The 22,312-nt window shown below is 44.9% G+C and overlaps 1 protein-coding gene across 1 annotated transcript in view; it reads right to left on the bottom strand.

Annotated features, from left to right (window-relative positions):
• Positions 1-6,315: 6,315 nt before the first annotated feature.
• The window catches only part of sox5 (SRY-box transcription factor 5), a gene marked incomplete at both ends in the record, with an annotated part of 66,796 nt that continues 50,799 nt past the window's right edge, over positions 6,316-22,312 (bottom strand). The window contains 7 exons of the mRNA XM_079183685.1: positions 6,316-6,613; positions 7,434-7,650; positions 8,699-8,872; positions 9,191-9,293; positions 12,512-12,687; positions 16,077-16,269; positions 21,239-21,403. Coding sequence (XP_079039811.1) covers positions 6,316-6,613; positions 7,434-7,650; positions 8,699-8,872; positions 9,191-9,293; positions 12,512-12,687; positions 16,077-16,269; positions 21,239-21,403 — 1,326 coding nt within the window. The remainder of the gene's footprint in view (positions 6,614-7,433; positions 7,651-8,698; positions 8,873-9,190; positions 9,294-12,511; positions 12,688-16,076; positions 16,270-21,238; positions 21,404-22,312) is intronic.

Here is a 22,312-nt window from a genome sequence, read left to right as displayed (position 1 = left end):
TTTCATGTGAGAGTGGCGGCTGAGCGGCGGGGCGACGTGTCAGGGGAGTCGAGCCAGTTTCCCAGTCTTGATTGGGGGATCAGCCCCGCGGGGCCTCGCTGTTCCGCTGCGTGCCACGCCTGTCCCTCACACACCACCGCTCTCAGATCTGTCACATTAGGGCCGTCGCTCAAACACTGACGGCGCTTTGTGATTGTTTGTCCCGTGTCGTGCTGATTACTTTGCCCCATTGAAATCTGACTTGAAGGAAGTGCGTGAAGTTTGGGCGGTGAGGAAGTCACACCCGGTAATGAGGCTAATAGCTGCTCGGCCATTGGCCCGCGTTTTTTTCTTCTCCCGTGAACCCTCCCAATAACGTCGAGGCTCGTGTCTCGTGTTGAGTCATCCCTTCTCCCCTCCAGAAACAACAGATGCCAGATACACGCGATTGAACGTAATCTGTCATGTTTGTCTTCAAGGACTGAGCAGTGCTGTCATGTGATGATGTGGTATGTGCTACATGTGAACTGTCACACATTAATCCTGTATGTGTAAAACTACTCACACTTAAAACGCGGAGAAATAAAGTATCAGGGTGGCCATCTGCCACAATGATAAGAAAATATATATATTTAATATACCATATGCTTGCATTTCTCTATTTTATTTTGCATCTCAGCATCGTGTTACTTTATTTTTATGGTTTGAGTGCAGGCACTTTCTGATATGGGATTATTTTATGGACTCTTAATGCATCAGCCACCTAATATTAATGGCCCGGCACGGAGCCTCTTCTCACTTTTTTAAGCATCATTTAGAACGAAGGATGACTGATGAAATATTTGAACATTTTTGCAGCTTAAGTACTGTGCTGAAATCATTTTTATGAGACTTTTACGATCACCTTTTTTTTTTTTTTTTTTTTACTGTTTTAATGATGCTGCAGTTTGTGTATATATTAGTGTGTGAGACAGGGGATTAGCTGTGCTGCCAGGATGAAGGAATACCAAACAGCTACCTGATAAACACACATTTGTAATAATATGTGCTTTTCGGACTTGAATTGATGTCTAATTGTAAGCTGTTCTATTGTTTATTACTCGACAATATTGTATTTTCTAAATGGAGGACCGTAGTTGTAAGGATTTAATTACATTTAAATAAAACCTTTTTTAAACTTGGTTTTCTTTGGATTTTTTGCACATCAGGATGATTGATTAATGGCAGTTTAATAGTGTTGTGCTGGTCCTGGTTTAACTCTATTGTCTCATGTATTTATCTTAATGTCATTTTATAATTAATCTACAAAGCTTTCTCTTCATCAATGAACAATTACAACAATTATGTTGCAATACAGTCAGATGTAATTCTAATATATCGCTGCTTTTTAATTCCCCTCTGCATCTCCACAATATTCTGTACGTGTGTGTTTAGTCCGTCCTCCAGCATTGTGAAATGTTTGCTCCCGCAGTCTAAATGCAGTTATATATAATATCTAACAGGCCTGTTGGCCCTGGCTGCTCTGCTGCACTCAGCTCTCTAGCTGCTCTTGTCTCCGTATAATCCCCCCTCCTCATGAATACATTAACGCCGGAGCCTTAAACTCAGCTTAGCTGGCGGCTCAGCGTCACAGCACATCCTATTACCTACTTTAAATCATTAATGTGACATCGTTTTCACTCAATTTCCAAACACCCACGGTCGAAAACTGCATATTTCACTGAGCCGGTGCAGAGAGAGGGCCGCCCTCAAAGTCACACAGTCGACTAGATGCTTGTGCAGCGGGAGGGGAGGAGGGGGGAGGGGGGGGGGGGGGGGGGGGGGGGGGAGGTGGCTGAGTGTTTAGACAAACATATAAGTTTTTCCTCTGAGCTCTCTGAGAAAAAAAAGTTTGAGCAAATTAAATCATATTGACAGTATGCACAGCAAAATACGAACAGGCGTTCACCAGTAAAAACATGTGAATAGTTTTCCCTCTTTTATCTCAACTATTGTGATGGAAAGAGCCGGTGGATAAATGTGGTTTAAGCTGAGCTAACTCCTACAGTGCACTTTAGGGCGTGTGTGTGTGTGTGTGTGTGTGATTTAATCTGCGAGTCTAGCCACCGTTTGCCTCCTCCAACATCTCGTGTTCTGCTGACAATACAGGAAAAAAAGAAAAATCTGAATCCCCCTTTCTTGCTCCTCAAGTATTCACACATAAACCTTTTCTGAGGGTTTTACCCCCAGGCTGGCTCTGAAAAATTCACAACGCCCGGAGAACAGCTAAGTCCTTCACTTACCGTAGGAGTTGTGGATCTGCCCCAGTCGTGCCTCTTTATTGCATCAAAAGGGCTTTTTTTGTGTGTGTGTGTGTGTGTGTGTATGTGAAGCTGTGGTGATTAGTAAAATCATCTCCTCTGAGTGCATTTAACTGTTTTTATGCACAAAGCGTTGGATGGGGCTTGTGGGGGTTGATTGCGGAACATATGGACACAGATGGGGACAGCATTTTAATGGGCACACTGAGTGGGGTTTTGTGTTTTTAACCCTTGAAAGTGGAGGCACGAACATCCTCAACATCCTTAAGCGAGCATCAATTAAAGATTTGCTTTTAAATGGGCGACGGCAGCACACAGGCATCCAACGCAGTTTTGAAAGATGGTCAGAGCACATCATCTGTACTTTTTTTGTTTTTGTTTGTGGGACTCGCACATGTGCACACACAAACATTTCATCACTCAGTCCCCCCCCCCCCCCCCTCTCTCTTCTCTCCGCCCAGGCCCCTTGTTGTGCTTAATTAGGTTATCAGGTTGCTAGCGGGCCGTGATTTCGGCTCCACGCCTCCCAGCTGGCCCTCTGATTGGAGGGGCAAGAAGGTGGACTTAGCATAATTAGCACGTTGTTATGGAGATGATTGAATTGTGCGGCGACACGCGGGCCGTGCCACCTCCGTGGTGACTCACACTGTGTCACCGGGTGACGGACGGAGGGGAAATATGGAAGATAAAAGAGAGGTGGAAACCAACAAAATAAGATTTAAACATTTCCTAAAGTGATATATTCTGTTACAATTTGAATAAAATTGATTTGACTGTAAAAGTCATAAAAAACTCAGTTAAATCATTAACTGAACATCTACTTCTTTATTTATCTTCTTGGATTTATTAATATCACAGAAACAAGCGCGGATGCATTCGCCGTCCTCTCCGTCGTTAGCGTTCCTGCATAATAAGGTCGTGGCGGTGCATATTTGTATGTTTATGTGAATATGTTGGAACTGTAAAACCATTGTGTGAATGTATGTGTGGAGGAAAGAAGTGACCAGGACCAGCACAAGTTTTACCGAACACATTGCTGTCTTTATTAGAGCCTTGTCTGGCAGTAATACTGAAAAAAAAGTGAACTTAGAACAGATGGTGGTGGCAGCCCACGGCTTTTTTTTTTTTTTTTTTCTCCTTTCCTGTTTTTCTTTATTTCTTTGATATTTTTCTTCATTTTTTTTTGTGTGAGAGTACTGCGACTCCTGCTTTTCTGTGGCATGGATAACATCAATAAAAGAGACAGTAGGGAGAGAAAAAAGAAATATACAACTTATATTACACTGTGTTATGAACAAAATATAAATCTATAACTCTATGTTATATTTACATAATTATCTTTCTTGATTTTTCAAGTTGAGATGGTAAGATATTATTTTTTTTTTTTACTTGTAATAATTCTTACTTTGTTTTGAGCTCCACTCATGACTTTGATTGTCTTAAATAATATCATCATCGTTTTCATTGTCTTGATATGGGGTCAGACCTTGCCAGCAGGGATGATTGACGTCTTAATGCCCCACCCACCCACCTGATACCCGAAAAGTGGATTCATCCACATAGGCCCCCCTCTCTCCAGCAATGGGTTGACCCATAGTGTGATAACAGGGGTGACTATACAGCAAAATGAAGACCCATGAGGCTCATTATGTGGCATGTAGCGAACATCTACAGCGAGGATGATTGTGGGGATCACTATGTGGCGGCACACCTGAACAGTAGTCATGGCTCCTGTAGCGTCGTGTGGAGCTCAAACAAAGCAAAGGGCTCCTGATGAGAAGTGACTTTAAAGATACTGTATATACGGCTGGCCGTCTCACGCACACACAGACAGAGGAACACCCTGGTGCATCACGGTAAACACTGCTTTCCTATGATTAAAAAAAAACAAAAAAAACACCAAACAAAGCATATGTACAGGATTTTAAATCTAGAATACTAGATTTCATAAAAACAGGAAAAAAAAAGAACAGCATAGGATTCGTTTGGTTGTCACGATAATCTCTTCATTTGAAATGTGTGTGTGTGTGTGTGTGTGTTAGTGATTGTGTTTGTGCATGTACGTGTGCGGATCCAAGCCGAAGATGTTCCACTGTGTCTCGGTGAGGCGGCCGTAACTATTAAACGGGGACGGGACTCTTTGTTCACAGAAAACTGTTTCCAAAAGTGATAAAACTGATTTCCAGGGAGAGAAAAAAAAAAAAAAAAAGGCAAAATAAAAGAGAGGAAACTTCACATTATACATTATAATAACCGTTACAAATAAAATTATGATAACAATTTAAAAAAAAAAAAATCATGTTCTTCTTTTTCTCAGAGTCTGAGTGCTTTTTAGAAACGGGTTTGGACATGAAAGGGTTACGTCTTCAGCTCAGAGGAGGGCCGGCGTCGAGTCTGGCAGTCCAGCTCGCTGTCCTGACTCCGCCCGCCCTGCCGTCCGCAGGATTAATACAAAACGAACGCATCAAAAAAAGGAAAGGGAACAAACAAAATGCAAAACAAAGCAAGGTAAAATGACAACTTTTGTTTAGATCTAAATACCTACCAGCTAAATAGAATAATGTTTCATTGACTGTCATAGTTTCATATGGTCATAAAAACCCAATAAAGAGGAGAAAAATAAATTATACTGTACATAACTTACTAAACTTAGGAAAAACGCTGACCATCCTTATAATTATTGTTAATAATATTATTAGACTAGAGGCAGTTTGAAGAGAAATAATAAAATACAGTATTCAAATACAAACAGAAACACTGACTGGCTGCTTCAGCTCAGCTCCGCCCACTGAGGGCAGCAAGATGATGTTGACTGGAGGGAGCGGGAAAACACTGAGGGACAGAACAACAGCTGTGTGTGTGTATGCGAGTGTGTATACGTGCGTGTGTGGTACAATTAATAACAGCAGCAGTGTAAGCCTCTCTTTCCGTATTCTTAGACGTTTTGAGCCTTTTTCCTCGCACTGAAAAATGAGATTCTACGCACACAGCACACACCGACACACACTCAAGCCAGGTCGCACTGATGTTTTGCCCCCCCGAACGAGATCAAGATATAGAGGGACGGAGCGAGGAGAGGACTGGTGGATTGTCTCGCAACACAGTGCTTTTCGTTTCTGCTCCGGGACGCCAGAGACTCCCCTTGTCCCCCCCTTGAAAATCCCTCAAGGTGGGACGGTCCCACGCTGCACTGGTCAGTCCTGGCTGGACCGTCCCAATCGGGGAAGCGGGCCGTCACAAAAATACAGAGAAAAGAAGGGTGCTGACAGCACGCTGAGAGGTCGGAGAAAAGATATGTTTTTGTTAAAAATAAACATGTCTGATGTCTGTCAGGTGCTTTACAACAAAAAAGGGGGGAAAAAAGGAAAGTCTCTTTTTTCTATTATTATTCAAACTTGTAGCACAAAAACAACAAATCACATTCACAAGCCACTTATTGGCACCGTGTACCTGAGTGAGAATATTATAGAACCAAAGAACAAAAAAAGCTTTTTTTTTTTTTTTTTTTAAAAGTGTCTCTTGATAATAAACAGGTCCGCCGTCTTAAAGTGTCATCTGTTAGCCTTTGACAGGTCCACTGATCCGTCTTTCATGTTGAAAATGTCTCATTTTCTACAAACGGGTCTGAAATGTTGCTTTTTTGAGTGTGATTTTGATTTCTCCTCACTCGTGGCATGACACTCAAAATCATCTTGCAGTAGTACTTGAATATTCCTCAGCAAGCGCCAGAGGCTGGGCTTGGTCGTCTCGTCCTCCCAGACTCCAGTTTGTGTAACAGTCAGTGTGAGTGACAGGTCCTGTGCTTCCGTTGATTGATCAGATGCTGGTATCAGGACTCCAGTGGGAGGGTCTTGGCTCTGTTAAAAGAGTCCACGTTCGTCGGGAAAGGGGAGAGGGCGGCGGGTGTTGTGAGGTCGGGACGTGAGGTGATTGGCAAAAAGAGAAAGTTTTCTTCCTGATTGGTGGGGGTTTTGGGATTGTGTGGGATTAACCAGCGGGGTGATTGACTTCTAAATTCGGCTTCTGTCACATATCATCATTTGGTGATGTGGTTCTCGTGATCGCTGGTGTAATCGGCCTCCTCGTCCTCGTAGTCGAAGTCGTCGTACACGTCGCCGTTGCTGTCGTCCAGCCGCAGCTCCTCCTGCTTGATCCGCGGCTCGTCCCCCTTCAGGCCAGCCATGTGGGGGTTTTGGTGGTGGTTGGCGTTGGGCTCGGGGCTGCTGGACATGCTTGAGTGCTCTGAGGGCATTTGGGGTGAGGGCATTCCGGCCATGGAGAGGGTACCTGGGTAAACCACGCCTGCGGAGGACAGGGGCAGCTGGCCCTGCTGCCTATAACACACAAGGAAGAGGTGCGTTAGTCCATGACAGTTTCAGACTACATTAGACGGCTAATGTGTCCAACAGTAACTGCATATGCTGTCCCTGATTGTTTCCAGTCTTTATGCTAAGCTAAGCTAACTAGCTGCTGGCTGTAGCTTCATATTTAGTGTAGAGAGAATGGTATCGGTCTTCTCATCTAACTCCTGTGACCCCTCAACACCGACTGGATACGTCTGCTGGTGGTGAACAGTTCAGCTGAAAAGCGTTTTTTTTTCTTTCAATACTTTTTAGCGGACTGAAGAGAGGTACACATGATGTAATTCCCAAGAAAAAAATTAAAGATATATGTGATAAAAGTCTGTTTTTTTTAATATTTGCTCATCCCAGAGTTAACAGAGGTTGGGAACCATCGTCTCTGAATTTATATTAGTTCGTCTGGCTTATTAAGAAAAAGGGAAATGACATAATAAGGAGATTTAATGAGGACTCAATTAAACCTGAAGTAAGACCAACTTACATCAAATAAATCCTGAACTACAGATGTCGTATCGAACCTTGTGGTTGGTGTTGATATGTTGAACAATTTACAGCAACAATATAAAAGCAAATTTTCTTTTGTTTTTACTTGAAACTGATATCATGAGACGTGATACATGTTCTAACAAAAAAATAAATAATCGAATAAAACTAAATAAAGCAAAAGAGCAAATTCAACTGATGTGCTAATCAGAAGATAAATATGAAATACCAAACTACCCCCAAGTATCAAAACTAATTGCTATCTTATGACTCAACATACAAAGACAGTTCCCCTAAACAGTTCCCCTACCCCACACTGAAGTATTGTCTCATTTCCTGCCTGCGGGACCTCATGATGGCTTTGTACTCGCCGATGCGCAGCTTCTTGCCGTCCACCAGGCAGGTGCGTTTGGGTCGCGGCTTGTACTTGTAGTCTGGGTATTTCTCCAGATGCTGCTTGCTGAGGCGAGCCTGCTCCTCATAGTAGGGCTGCTTCTCCAGGTTGGTCATGCCTTTCCAGCGGGAGCCTGCACAGGGGACGCATCAACGACGGAGATAATGATCAGTTTCAGCTTACAAGAGTATGAGAGTGTATTCAAAAAATAAAAATAACTGCAATATAAATAAATCATTAAAGGGCCGTCGTGTAGAAATAAAATCAATAAAAATCAGCTTGAAGAAGTGTGTAAATTGAGCGTCTGCTTCAAGATCAATTACATCGTGTTAGGAACAAACGCCTGCGTGGCACACGTGACCCTACATCACATGTGAATACCGACACGCTTACACACACACACACACACAGAAGTTTCACACTGAAAGAGGTTAATGAGGAGAGCGTTGCGGACGACAGGTACTTATCTAAACTAATGAGGACTTCACTTAACCTGCTGTCATCTCTCTCCGCTCAGTTTCTGCTCATAGATTTGTAGTATCACTTCCCTGCATGTGTGTGTGTGTGTGTGTGTGTGTGCGCGCGCAATCTTGAGTCTGTCTTTCCCTGTGTGTTTCATATCTGGTCTGAATTTGCACTTGACTACTGTATGTTTAATGGGTAAAAGCTGTCAGCACTTGGCTGTTCTCGCTCTCTGTCTTTCTCTCTCTGTTCTGCGATCTGTTAGCAATCGAGAGAGAGAGAGAGAAAGAGAGAGAGAGAAAGAGAGGAGGGAGACAGAGAGAGAGAGGGCTTATTAAAACCAGATTTCCCTGCGTTATAAAACGCTTAGGAGCTCTTTAAAATGTCAGGGCTGATCCCGGCGGTCCGGGGGAAATGTCAGGCGGCCTCGCGCTGCTTGTTTAATGCATAATGAATTATATCATCATTTGTCGGAGCCGCGCTCTCCCCAGCCGTTCATTAACAGCCGCTTACACAATGCCACCGCTTGTAATGAAATCACTGCGTGTGTTTGAGAAAGTGGGAAATAGGAGCCGCGGCACATGCATCCTTCCTTGCGCAGTGGGAAGTAGTGGTGACAGGGGTGGGGGCAAAGGCTGCTGTCACTCAAAGCAGACTGTGTGTGTGTGTGTGTGTGTGTGTGTGTGTGAGAGAGAAAAAGAGAGTGTGTGTTTTTTTACCGAGGATCTTGCTGATGTTGGAGTTGTGCATGTCGGGGAAGGCCTGGAGGATCTTTCTCCTCTCGTCCTTGGCCCAAACCATGAAGGCGTTCATCGGCCGCTTGATGTGCGGCTCGGCGGTGCCGCGACCGCGAGCCTCCCGAAATATTCTGGAGTCTGACACGCTGGGGGAGCCTGACGGGGGAGGGCAAGGAGACGAGGTGAGGAGAGGCAGACAGAAAGACAAATATAGACACTACATTCGTATCACAGTATTCCGAGTAAAAACTATTATTCTCACATTTTAAGGGGTTTGAATTTTTTGGGGGATAAACTGAAAGATGTTTTTTAAAAACTGTATTTTACTGGTGAAATGTATGGTAATTAAACAGAAGAATCACATCTTCCAATACTTCTTTATAGCCATTGAAAAAAAAAATCCCACACATTTTGTCACCTAAATGACCACACGCATGTGTGTGTGTGTGTGTGTGTGTGTGTGTGTGTCCCTACCGTCAGAGTCTCCGCTCATGGTGAAGTCCAGCATGGCGTGGCTGAACTTGTCCTCTGCCTGCTGCTTCAGCTGTTGACTCAGACTCTCCAAGGCAGCCTTGTCCTGAACAACACAAACAGTTCACAGTGGCAGTCGGTCAGCGAGCGAGTCAATGAGCGTGAAAATATGAATGAGCGCAGTGATGCAGAGACGTGTCCGATTTACCTGCAAAGACTCTTATAACTGATTTTAAATAGATCTTTGGCTCTGTTCTTTTTCACCACAGTAACTGATATTATTCATTTATTTTATTATTATTGTTTCATGTCACAAGTTACTGTTTTTGAAGCATAGAAATCAAATTACTTTATATCTTGGCCTGAAGCCAATCTGTTTGCAAGACTTTGAAGACTTAAGTGAGAAAAGAATGAAGGAAACACGTCCCCCTTTGATCTGAAATAAATCAGTTGTTAATAATTCTTCTTCTTTTTTTTTTATCAGTTGCTCAAACAGACAAATAACAGCAGCCGTCTGAGCAGAGAGACACTTTGTGTTTTGGTTCGTTTCAGTGTAAATTTGCGTAAATGTTAATGTCAGCAGCAAATTGTTAGTTGAGTGCTGTACGCCTGCATGCTTGAACACACATCTGTGTGTATGTTTGCATGTGCAAGAATGTTGATTACATTTAGTCCTATTTGGATGTTTACTGTTTTGTGTGTATACTGTATATTGTGTGTGTGTGTGTGTGTGTCGACTCCTGGCAGCCACCTGCGAGAGTGGAGTGCAGCGGCTTGCCTCTCTCTCACAGAGGCCCCCGAGGGTCGACGCATTAGAGAGAGAGAGAACGGGAGAGTGCAGCGCGGACGAGAGCGAGGCCACGCCGCACGGCCCCCTGGGTATTTATTACAACCAATAAAAGGCTGATTTACTGAGCATTTACATGCGTAATGCAAGCAGCCGGCACACTCTATGCTCGAACACGACTGCCGACCGGCACACACACACACACTCGCGCATCCACAGACACACACACACACACATACCGCAGTTCACCAGCGCCAGCGTTTTACAGTTTAATTACACGATTAGGAGCCGTACCCAAAACACTGTCGTCTTCTAAAATAACCTTCCAAAAAGTCTCCCTCTCCATTTACGTGTGACCCTGGCGAGCTGGCTGGCTGGATGGGAGGAGGGCAGAATGATAATGAAATGCATTTTCTCTGTTTTTAGTCCAGCATAGTTTAATTGTTGGAGATAATTTCCCCCCCTGATTGGAATAAATATGGTTAAAAAGACAGGTAGGGGAGAGGGAGAATGGAAGGCAGACGCAAGCTGCGCAAATGTGATTTTTTTGTCATTTAAAAAAAAGAGTATTTTATTATGAATTTGTTATGTTTTAATAAATGAACAATTATCCGACAGATTTAGCCATTTTGTATGCAAATCAGACACATTTTAGGAATTTTCCCTCGTTTCACACAAATGATCAGCCTCATTCAAACCTCGTTCCAGGAAAAAACGAGCACAAAACGTGTCTCACACTTTACGATTTTGTGCTTCAATGTGCGGTTACAAAGGGGCTTTTTGCTGTGTGTGTGTGAGTGTGTGTGTGTATGTGTGTGTGTGTGTGTGTGTGTGTGTGTGTGTGTGTGAGACAGAGACGGAGATGAACGGGGAGACAGAGTAGATGACAGCCTAGTCTGACATTAAGCCCCAGCACAGTACATGAGAAAAGTGGATTGAATGGCTGACACTGGAGCCAAGACACAAAGTAGCGACAAAACTAATCCTCTGAGTGTGTCAGAGATGACACCGTTGTATCCGGACGCCAAGAGCTCACCGGCTTCACACTCGCGCAGCACAAAGCCAAAGGGCCGAGGAAGCGGGAGTCGGCGCGGAGCGCATCGGCTTTGGAAGCTGAGAAAGATTCCCGTTTTTCTCCAAGAAAAGTCAGGTAAAATTTCAGAACTTTATATTCAGAAAGACTTTAAAATATATATTTAACACTGAACGGTAAAAACTAAAAAATATCTTTTCATATTCTTAGTCTTAAATGAAAACAAAAACATTTTCTGGTAAAAATATATTCCTTAATAAGGCTGAGAAAATGAATCCCTTCCACCGTTATCACTGGTATGAGAAGTCATAATAATAACAGGAAAAGCTCCCTTTCCCCCCTAATTTCTCTGAATTCTTCTATGATAACATGCACCAATTTAACAAGAAATGACAAAAATTACACAATAAAAATTACGTCTAGCATTTTATTACCCCCTGCAGTGGAATAAAACCGCTAAAAACCTCCATTTAATGCAACAAAAGCTGTAAACCATGCTCCTGAAAAACAGCTAGATTTCCTGATGTCTTTCCCTGGTGTGAATCTAATGAGCTATTAGACTGAATCCTTCAGACTGTATCTACAGTATATACAACAACTGGGTTGAATACATAAATCATATTGGGTTTGACTGTTTCAAACGCATCGGATGAGAGAGTAAAAAAATAAAAAGGAAGAAAGAGACAGATAGAGCTGTTGAATGTCAGCGGTGCAGATGCTTCAAGCACACTGTTGCTCTGTAAGTATGTGTGTGTGTGTGCGCATGCACCAGCTGACTCCCAATGTGTTTAACAAATAACCACAATTTAGCCACGCTGCCGAGGAGCCGGCGCCGTCACTTCACATTACCGTCTCCCCAACGCTCCGCTCTGCCACACACACACACACACACACACACACACACACACACACACACACACACACACACACACACACACACACACACACACAAGTAGCCCTGTAGTGCGCCTTACAGACACACTCATTACCTCCGAGACGCCTCTGGTTTTACCTTATCTGGCCCTGTTTAGCTTCAACACATTTCAGCGAGCGCATTGTACACCGATTTACCTCCTACATGGTGCGGTAGGGATGGCATATGGCAAGACAAATTATTACACACTGACAATGAGACGGTACGGCTTGTGATGGGTGTTTTTTTGTGTGTTTTTTTTACATTTTGCATTTTTGGAAGAGTTTATGAATTTAGACCTCTGGAATCAGTTGTGTTTGTTTTTTCTTGAGATAATCCAAACATTTCCCTTTAGTTTTTTCATGCTATTCATAGAAATAATAAGTATTTTAACAGATGCAAGAAGGAGATGTATTTATTTTCATCCCAAAGGATAGAACTAAAGACTAAACAGATGGTCTTTAAAGTACTAAGACGGACCTTTACATATAATATGTAATACATTTATCTTGATTCTTTGTTTCTCTGCCTGTTTATCCTAAGCACACCACACCACGCGCTGCCATGCGGATGGGATTTAAAGAGGTTTACCTTGTCTGAGCGTCCATTGTTGAGGCTCAGGTTGCTGACGGCGGCAACCTTGGCGTCCAGGACTTGCTGCTCTCTCTTCAGCTGCTCCTTTATCTGCCGGGCCTCGGCGAAGGCCTTGGTCACAGCCTCGTGGTCGCTCAGGTAGGCGGTCGTGGACAGCGAGGACAACAAGTCTGCTGAGACACGGAGAGACGGGGACAGGGACGATTAATTTGGTTTTGTATAGTCGGAAATTGTGTGTAAAAATGTGATTCGAGTCTTTATCTACTGTATTTGTACTTTTAAAAAAAAATAAGAGATAATAATAGAGAGGCATTTGGAATAGCAATACATGTGTGTGAGTGTGTGTGTGTCTGTGTGTGTCTGTGTGTGTGTGTGTTTATGCTTGAGAAGCTGGCAGGAGGTTTTCATCCAGAATAAATTTTCCCCTGAACCATGAGGTAAAGACATTAACATACACTTGATGAGGGGGGTTTGCCGGGGCATCTGCGTGTGTGTGTGTGTGTGTGTGTGTGTGTGTCTCTCTCAGAGTCTTACACACGGACCACTTGACTGTCGAGCTGAGTGTGCCCCTAGCTAGCCTTACAACAAGCGTCCCACCGCCTCCTCTACCTGCTCTCAGCCGTAAACACACACACACACACACACAGCCAGGAACAAACAACTACAAGCACAGGCATCTCTATTCATCTGAACCCTCGTAGTTCCACTTTGAAGAGAGGTGGCCACATGACTCTCATGACTATTACTAAGAAGTCCTGCTAATTTCCCCAGTTGAGAACATCTGCCCTGCCACCTCTACAAAGATCAGATCTCGCCGCTCTATTATTTGTATTATTTCCGCAGCTTAGCCCGGGCCGATGAGGCATCTGCTCTGACCGTGTGTTTGCGGGGTCGTGTGCGCCGCTATCGCTCCTCTCTATCAGCCGTGTTAGCTCTTAACAAAGAGCCGCGGCTGGCTTATGGGGCCTTTATCAGCGCTAATCCGCACCGCTAATGCCATCTCAGGCCAGATTACCAGCTTCAGATTGGTAATGACAGAGCCGTGAACTCTTTCAGAAGTCATAACCGGGAAATCAGGACGTGAGCGAGGCCCAAAAAAAAAAAAAAAAAAAGGGGGGGGGGGGGGGGGGGGGTCGAGAGAGGGGGATGGAATCGGGTGGCAGTCCATTTTAATCTGGAGTTAAAAGAGAGGGAGGGGGACGGACAGATATTCTTGAGCTCATGAATGTGTGCGCGAGTCTCGCTTAAACTGACAGCGATGCCAACCATCCAGACAAGTGAATGTGACCCAGATAGAAAGGGGGGGTGGAGGGGTGTCTCTCTCTCTCTCTCTCTCACTCTCTCTCTCTCACTCCACACACACAAATTGTGTCTCTCTCTGAACGGCAAATCTCTGCAGACAAGCGCAATACCTTTTTTCTCCTGAAAAAACACTCCTGCAGGGAGGTCAGGGGGGGAGCTGCCGTACTTTATGACGGACAAATGTGCGATCGTGGTAGAAGTTTCAGGCGCTGACAGCCCTTCGGTTCGGTTTGAGATGGGAGGACGGATGGATGGACGGATGGGAAGTGGGGGAAAAAAGAGAAACGCGCATTTGAAAAGACTGTGGACAGGAATTCACCCGGACTGCCACTGATGGAAGGTGAAGCGGCTGAAAATGGAACTCATGAATCATCTTTACACCTGCAGATATGACCCGGGTACTCTATAAGCCTTAGTGAGCATAAACACGGTCTTATGCGGTTTTTGCAGATACTCGAGTGCAGTGCCTTAAAATTGTACTTAAGTATAGCACTACATTAAATTAAATGTGCTTCGTTACATTCTACCGCCGACAATCCTGGCTCACAGTGGCACTCTTGAGTTCTCTTTAACATAAAATACAACTCTTCCCCCGTTCAAATTGAGAGAAAAATAATATTTTCCTCTGCATCTACCGCATGTGCGTCTGTTCTTGTCTGAATCTAAATAACATAAACACAAATTCATAATCTGTTCCCGCCCACACACACACACACACACACACACACACACACACACACACACACACACACACACACACACACACTCCCACATCAAAACGACCGCCTCTAGACTCTTTTCCAATTTGTCTGGCCCCGTCTCTCCCCTCTGAACTTGTAACAGGAATCCTAATACGACGATGAACAGCAATAACAAACGCGCTGGTGACCGGCTAAACTCAACAGATGGGACCGCGAGAGCTGCAACCTAACTGGGATGTGCGACACAAAACACACTGGTCCCCGCGCGCAAAATAATTCAGCGGGGATCACACACAAACTTTAAACACTGTAATCCATTTTTCCCGAACAAAAAACATCTGGGACCGCAAATCCACTAATCTGATATTAAATCCGCCGATTTGTTGAAAAACAGTGAGATTAGCCAAGAAGTCAGAAAAAAAAATGACTAACTGCCTATAGGAGGAGGAGGAGGTGGGATTGCGAGTGTGTGTGTGTGTGTGTGAGCCTTTGTGTGCGTTTGAGTGTGTTAAGAGTGTGTGTGCTGTCATTGTGTCATTAATGCCGGGTGTTTGCGCTGTCCTGGCTCATGTAAGAGGCTTGTCTAATCTCATTGGTGATACCTCCTGTCTGTCATGCGCTCCTCTCTTTATTATTCCCCCGCTTCGTAGCTCAAAAAAAAAAGAGTGCTAATCCCCATCTCTCTCTCCCTCTCTCTCTCTCTCTCTCTCTCTCTCTCTCTCTCTCTCTCCCTCTCTCCTCTTCCCTGCTTCCCCTCACTCCCTGTGTCTCTCTGTCTCTTTCAGTTACTAATAAACACATAACAATGAAGCAGCCCCGAGGCAAATAGCGACGCGGAAGAAAAACACAAACACACTAATTATAGCCTGTTACATATGTGTAATATTTGAACTATCGGTGTTGTGTGCAAAATGGATTAGGAGCACAGAATGGTGATTCATTTATGTCATATTTCATGTATGTGTGCATGTGGCCCGGTATGATTACGGTACTGGCTGTGGCAACAATGGAAGCGCTACGAGAGGCAACGCTATTCTTGTCATCGCCACTACCAGCGAGGCTATTACCGTTTTCCTTGAAGGCGAACGTTGTCACAATGGGAACAATTTGCATTTCATAAAAGTGTGTCCAAGTGTTGGGGCACTTATGCTGGATGTACGCAACATATATATGCATTCACGTGCATTTGTTTGGATATGTCTTTGTGTGTGGAAAATTACAGTTTCTTACAACTTTAATCTTATTTTCAGAGTTTCGGCCATTATTTGTAATGGTAATATGTTGTATACACTACACTGGCAACATCACCTGCAAATGAAATGGGAACTGTGGTAGTGGCTGTTAATGTGGCCACGTTAATGTGTAAAGCTACCATTTTTGGTCACTATTTTTTAATTGATATGCTAGCTAGCTAGTTTTGTAAGACAGTGACGTCCCCGGTCTTAGTTCAAAAGTCAAAGGGCTGTGATTGGTTGAATGTCTCTCAGAAGCAGGACAAAGTGATGTGTGTGTGTGTGTGTGTGTGTGTGTGTGTGTAATGGTTACTTAAGTCCACTTACCTATCGAGCTGACTCTGGTCGGTGGACCTCCGATGCTGGAGGGGGCGACGCTGTGCTTCAAGGAGCCGGCGGGGCCCAGCTTGGCGGCAGCAGCAGCAGCGACCTGTGGGGAAGTTGGGGGGGAGTTGGGTGACTTGCTCTCGGATGCCTTAGGCTTGGCCGACAGGTTCAGTGGCTGTGCACCCTCACTGTCCTGCAAAAACCAAAACAGCACAGTTTCGCCCGCTGTGACCACCGTAGCAATTTGGGAGCGGGAGGCCCCTCACCGAGACCACTCGCAATGGAGGCTTTAATAACACGCACTAGTGAAACGGGAGCCCATGCACAGCAGTGGGACAGAAGACAAGGTGCATGCCACTGCCTGTATCCAAACAGCTTGTCACAAGCAAAAAACAAATAAAACAAATTGCAGCACGGACAACAATAAATACTGATATATTTTTGGTGCAAACCGTTGACATTTACATGCAAAATAACTGACTCCCTATCACAGGGAGGTCCAGACGACTCATCCACATGCATGTGCACACTCCACATGCAGGCTCCAGTAAACATGCACTCAAATTTCGGCATGCTTCAAACAAGGCCAGCGGTAAGAGCAACGTTCACACCTGAGGAGAAGAAACACCCTAAAATCAGTCCCAAAACGACAGCACTCTGCAGCTGTGGCTCTGAGGACACGGTGACGCCTCAATGTATCAAACAGCCGACAGAACAGAACAGAAGACCGTCTGCCACTTCAATGTGCACTTGCTCCATCAGAAACAAGGGACCGTCACGGCTGTGAACATGGGAGGGAACAGCGAAGCGGCGCTTTCTGCCTCAAACACACAACAGTTCGCAGCCAAACAGGACTTTATATATATCGATATCATCAAATTCCGTCACTCATTTTAAATCGAAGGATGTCTGCACACGGCACTGACCTCAACACAAGTCACAGACAGCGTGCCCCCTAAATGAATCGGCATGCGGACTAGCGCGCGACGCCGGGGGGCTGTTATCACGTTAATTGTCATGGCAACGCCACCCCTGCTGATGACCTAATCCAATCAGGGGGCAGCCTCGGAGGGTCATGTGACAGGAAGGAAGGAATTAGATCGCCCGGGGGCCAGATGTACACAGACCACTCTGTGTAATTAAAACGCCGCAATTAAAAGGCAGACACAACACGGGGCAAGGGACGGCTTAATGGGCCCGCAAGTAGAGCGCCACAATATGGTCTATGAGGTTTAGAAATACAATCTGTTTGTAGTGATTCGTCTTATGACAATAACGTGTGAATTGTTCCTAAATGTACATGTTGTAAAAAAGTGAATTAAAGGGATCTTTTAGCTTGACAGGTGTGGTCCTACTTTAGCTACATGTACACCATAGAATAGAACGGAGACATTATTTTTCTTTATTTTCTGGTCATTAGTCTAATTGCTGCTTAGGCGGAGTGGAATCCAGCATACAGTGGGATCCAAAAAGAGAGGAAGTACTGTATGTGTGTGTGTGGTATACCCACTCATTAAGGTCGACTCTCCCTCATTCCCACTCCTTGAGTCGTACTAAGCCTTATGAGCTCCTCACAACTCAATTAAGCCCTTCCAATTAAGCCCCTACATGTGTACGTGCCTATGCGTGTGTGCGATCACCACTTTGTGTGTGCGTGTGTGTGCGACGAGGCCTAACCGGATTGTCCTTCATTAGGGGGGTCTTTCTAAATAGACGGAGGACCCCCAAAGATGCCTCCGGTGAGACAATGGGCCGGAGAAGAAGAGGAGAGAAAGGAGGAGAGAAACACTGAGCGGGATCTTCTCAATCCTGACCCATATTATGGTGGGCTTTGGCTGGGAACGCGTTTGAATATTTATTACAAATAGATAATGCCTCTGCCTCTTGTACAGTGGAATGGGGGGAGTTTCCTCTCCGCGCCAAGCCAAATCCTATGGTGGGAAGGTGGCCAACCTGCATTATGCCAGTGTGGAGGAATTAGTTTAGACAGTGGAGCTGAGAGGCTTGGACCGACTTGTTTATGTGTGTGTGTGTGTGTATGTGTGTGTCAGTGTGAGACATTGTTCAACAAGCTCTAAATCTCATGACAGTGTGTGTGTGTGTGTGTGTGTGTGTGTGTGAGGCCCCTAAAGCCTCTGAAAGCCTTGGAATCTCGAATTAATACAATTGCTTTTGTGTCTCTCTTGGCTGATGAAACAGTCTCCAGCTTTGAGACCGAAAACATGCAGAGTGACAACGAGAGCCAGAGGGACAGAGAGGAAGCGGCAGGGGAGAGATAATGCGTGTGTGTGTGTGTGTGTGGGGGCTGTATTTCACTTCTGTGGATGCAGACATGCGAAGGCGACATCAGGGTTCTGCATCTTATCACTGTGGCTGATGGTTCAATTAACAGGACAAGTGTGTGTGTGTGTGTGTTTGTGTGTTTGTGTGCCACTTCCGTTTATTCTGAGCAGGTTTCTCTCAAGACCTTTACATGCTCCTCTCTCCTTTCATCTCTCTTGTCTTTCCTCCTCTCTTCCTTCCCTTCCAGCTATAAGTGGCTGCTTGGATATTAATTATATTGTCATATCTAATTCTCTCAGACAGCAGGGCGACACAGAGGAGGCAGATATGACAGTTTTGTACACTACGTGGCACCGATTCAAACCCTGACTCCTCAAGTACGCAAATGCACTTCACATTTTCTACTAATTTGTATTTGGAGAAAAACAGACGAGCACAGACGTGACTTTACCACGACAGTCTAGACTGACTGTTATATTTGAACTAATTAGGCTCGTTGGCTCCTGTTGATGCTCATATCAACATTACCATGTAAACACAAGCCATGCTTGTAAAGTTCAGTATCAGTAAAACATACTTAAAGGTGCAAAAGTACTCACTTTAGAGAATGGCTACTTTAGGAGTGTTGCGTTATATATATATATATATATATATATATATATATATATATATATACTGTTAAATAGTTTAATCTGTAGTGATAAATCATATTTTATGAGCTGATTTAAATGTAAAATCTATAAATGAATCAAAGATAAATGAAAATGACTAAAGAGGACAATATTTTCCTCTGACAAGAATTGCAGTAGAAGGTAACATCAAATGGAAAAGTACATCATAATTGCTCTTCAGCACAGTAGATGAGTGAATGTACACAGTTGCAGTTCTTTCGGCCACTGCGTGTGTGTGTGATGCATGTCAGCGAACGGGCTACATATGGTGCATCATTTGAATGGCACTATTGTGCGGGTCTGTATGCATGCCTGCCTTCATCTAAAGGTCCACTCTTGCGTATAAGAAAGCTGCATGTATGCCGCAGTGATTTGTGCATGGGCATGTGTGTGTGTGTGTGTGTGTGTGTGTGTGTGTGAAGGGGCTGGTTGGCATGGTGTCTCCTTCAACACCTGTGTGTGTGTGTGGGTGTGTCCGTGTCTCACCCGAGGGTAAAGCACTTAAGCGGTGAGCGCCTGAGTCCAAACAGCTGTGAGCAGAGGCAGGCAGCGCGTCTCTAAATGACTAGAGACCTGAGATAGAGCCCACGGGGGGAGCACACCTCTGAAATATACATGTCACTCGCCCAGAGAGAGACAGAGTGTTAGAATGAATGAGTGAGAGCGCTGCAGTGGTCAGCCTCAATGAAAGAAATCAAAGAGGACTGGGAGACTGAAGCAGAGAGAAAAGAAATAAGAGAGCAAATAGCTATAAAATGCGACCATGCCCTTATCTAAAGTTTGTCCGAGTGCACGGGGGGGGGGTAACACCAAAACAGCGCTGCGGTCAATTGGCCAGTTTGGCTCCATGGGGCCTGTCGCATGCCATGTGGGTCCACACCCCAGACCGCCTCTCCTGCTGGACTGGGGAGGCCATTACGGCTCCACACTTCCCCTCCACCACAGGCCGCAGCACTTGCCTGTCAGCCCAACTCCATATATATGGTAATAAGACGAGTGTGTCGGCGGAGGTGCAGGGAGGGGCTGATGGACAAGGACGCGGGGGGGGCAACGCTCTGGGGTCAACCGTGAGCTTTAAATCTGTGCTGTGAGCTAGTCCTCAATGCAAGAGCGGGTGCGTGTGTGTGTTTGTGGACACAGGGGTAGGCGTAGGTCCAGAACAAAGTGTGTGTGTGTGTGTGTGTGTGGTGGTGGAAAGGAGAGGAAAGGAGAGGAAAGACAGAGAAATAAAAAAGCTTTGGGAAGATCTGCTTTATGTTTATTAGCAGAAATCAGTTTTTGAACATGTTGTCCTACTCTTAGACGGACAAGTCTGTTCCCATGTGTCTGTCAATGTCTCTGTGATTTGTGACTGACCACTACACTTGTGGGGGGTCCTAGAGTGGATGGCAGGGGGCATGGGGGATTGTGTGTGTGTGTGTGGGTGGGGGAGGTGGCCAGAGTCCAGATATCCCAACCAGATATTCATAGAATTCCACTTGGATGGACACGAGGCTTTCCCCTCGCCCCTATTGTGCAGCCAGCCGAGGAAACGGCACAAACAGCAATACATCCTCAAATCCACCGCCACCACCACACACCAGCTGGAGTTTTGTGATAAAGTTGGACTGCGACTGTGAGTTCTCAGGGACCGAGTTGCACCAGGAGGGGCATTAGTATGAGGAGCAGACCGTTGCTCAGGACACTTGTTTGATTGGAAAGAATAAGATAAAATAATAATAAAAAAAAGGACAAGATTCGGGATGCAGCCTTCACACAAGCGTGGACACACATTCTCAGGTCATGCACTGCAGTGAAACAACATCTCGTCCGGGCAGGCGTTCACTCCGTTGTAACACTAGAAAGGCCAAAGTGTACACAGTTTAACTGCAAAAGTCATTTCTGGCTATAATTAAGTTTTGAAATAATCATGTTTGTTTTTTTAAATGTGAAAGAATTTACCAGAGAAGTAAATTGTTTCAAGAATTTTTAAGAAATATAATATAATTTTGAAATCTAAAAAAGAATGTATGTACTAGAGTCACGGAAAATAAAACGTATTTTTAGAAAATAGGTAAATATACGGAACTGGCAGTAAGTAAAACTTTCAGGACTTTCAGTCTGGCATTTCTAGCATTACACGCACGTACACACACACACACACACACACACACACACACACACACACACACACACACACACACACACACGAATACAAAGGACCCTTACCTTGGTCTTGTTAGGCAGCGGGGAGCTGCGGCCCTTCTCGCTCTGTGAGTGTGTGTTGGTGGGCGGGGAGTGTGTGCCCAGGTTGCCTTGCGGTGGCATGCTGCCTCCGTGCTGCTTGCCCCCCGGGGAAACCTGCATGGCCGCCAGCTGAGCTGCATACAACTGCTGCAAGGTAAGAGAGACAGGCAGAGAGACAGACAGGAGGAGGGGGGGGGGGGGCAATAAGAAAAGAAGAAGAAGAGGGGGAAAAAGAGAGGGGGAGGAGGGGGGGGAAGTAGAAGAAAGGGGCAACATGAATAAATGAATACTCGAGAGCGCACAAACAAAAAAGAAGAGCGGCTAAAAAGCTCTGGAAGAAGAGGCCATTAGTGTCCCGGCCTCTGTTTGTGTGACAGAGAGCGATAGAGAGGGACATCTCCACTGTCAACCCCCCTCCCTCACCCCATGGGAGAAGCGCTAACAGCCTCTCTGACAGGCCCAGAGATGGCCATGTCCCCTCCAGGTGCATCGTGGGAGAAAGGGAAAACATTCCGGCTATCGAGGTCACTCCGGAGAGCCCGGCTCTCGCTCAAGGTGAAAAAAAAGTGATGATGGAGAATAAAAAAAAAAAAAAAAAAAAAGGAGGGAAATTTGTGAAGCTACATGCCAGATGGGACATGCCAGAAGTGTCTGGTGCCCCCGCGACGTTTTCAGCGTACGGACAATAAGACGCAAAAACACACAGAGACGCTCTAAAATGCTCCAAAATAAAGATGAATTGATTCAATAACTGCTGCGCGAAACAAACAGGTTTCCCCTATTCTTGTTTATGTATTTAATTAATTTCAAATTAAATAAAAGCATTATGGCTCGAGCTGCTATGGTGTGAACATACTCGGGAATATTTATGCAATACCACCGTATCACACAAAACAGTCTCTGGCCAGTATTTCCACAGCAACAGACACGGCGGAATATTCACAATTTGGAAGGAGCTTCAATGTTCATAAACACTTCTTTCCAGTCTCTCTATCGTCCTCCTCGAAAATCATCCTGCAAAGCTCAATTACTTTCATGTCGGCTAATACAAATCTC

Source organism: Pholis gunnellus (genome assembly GCF_910591455.1).
Source record: "Pholis gunnellus genome assembly, chromosome: 22".
NCBI classification, from domain to species: Eukaryota; Metazoa; Chordata; class Actinopteri; order Perciformes; family Pholidae; genus Pholis; species Pholis gunnellus.
The sequence above is the reverse complement of the archived record's forward strand: the minus strand, read 5'-3'. Positions and strand labels throughout refer to the sequence as shown.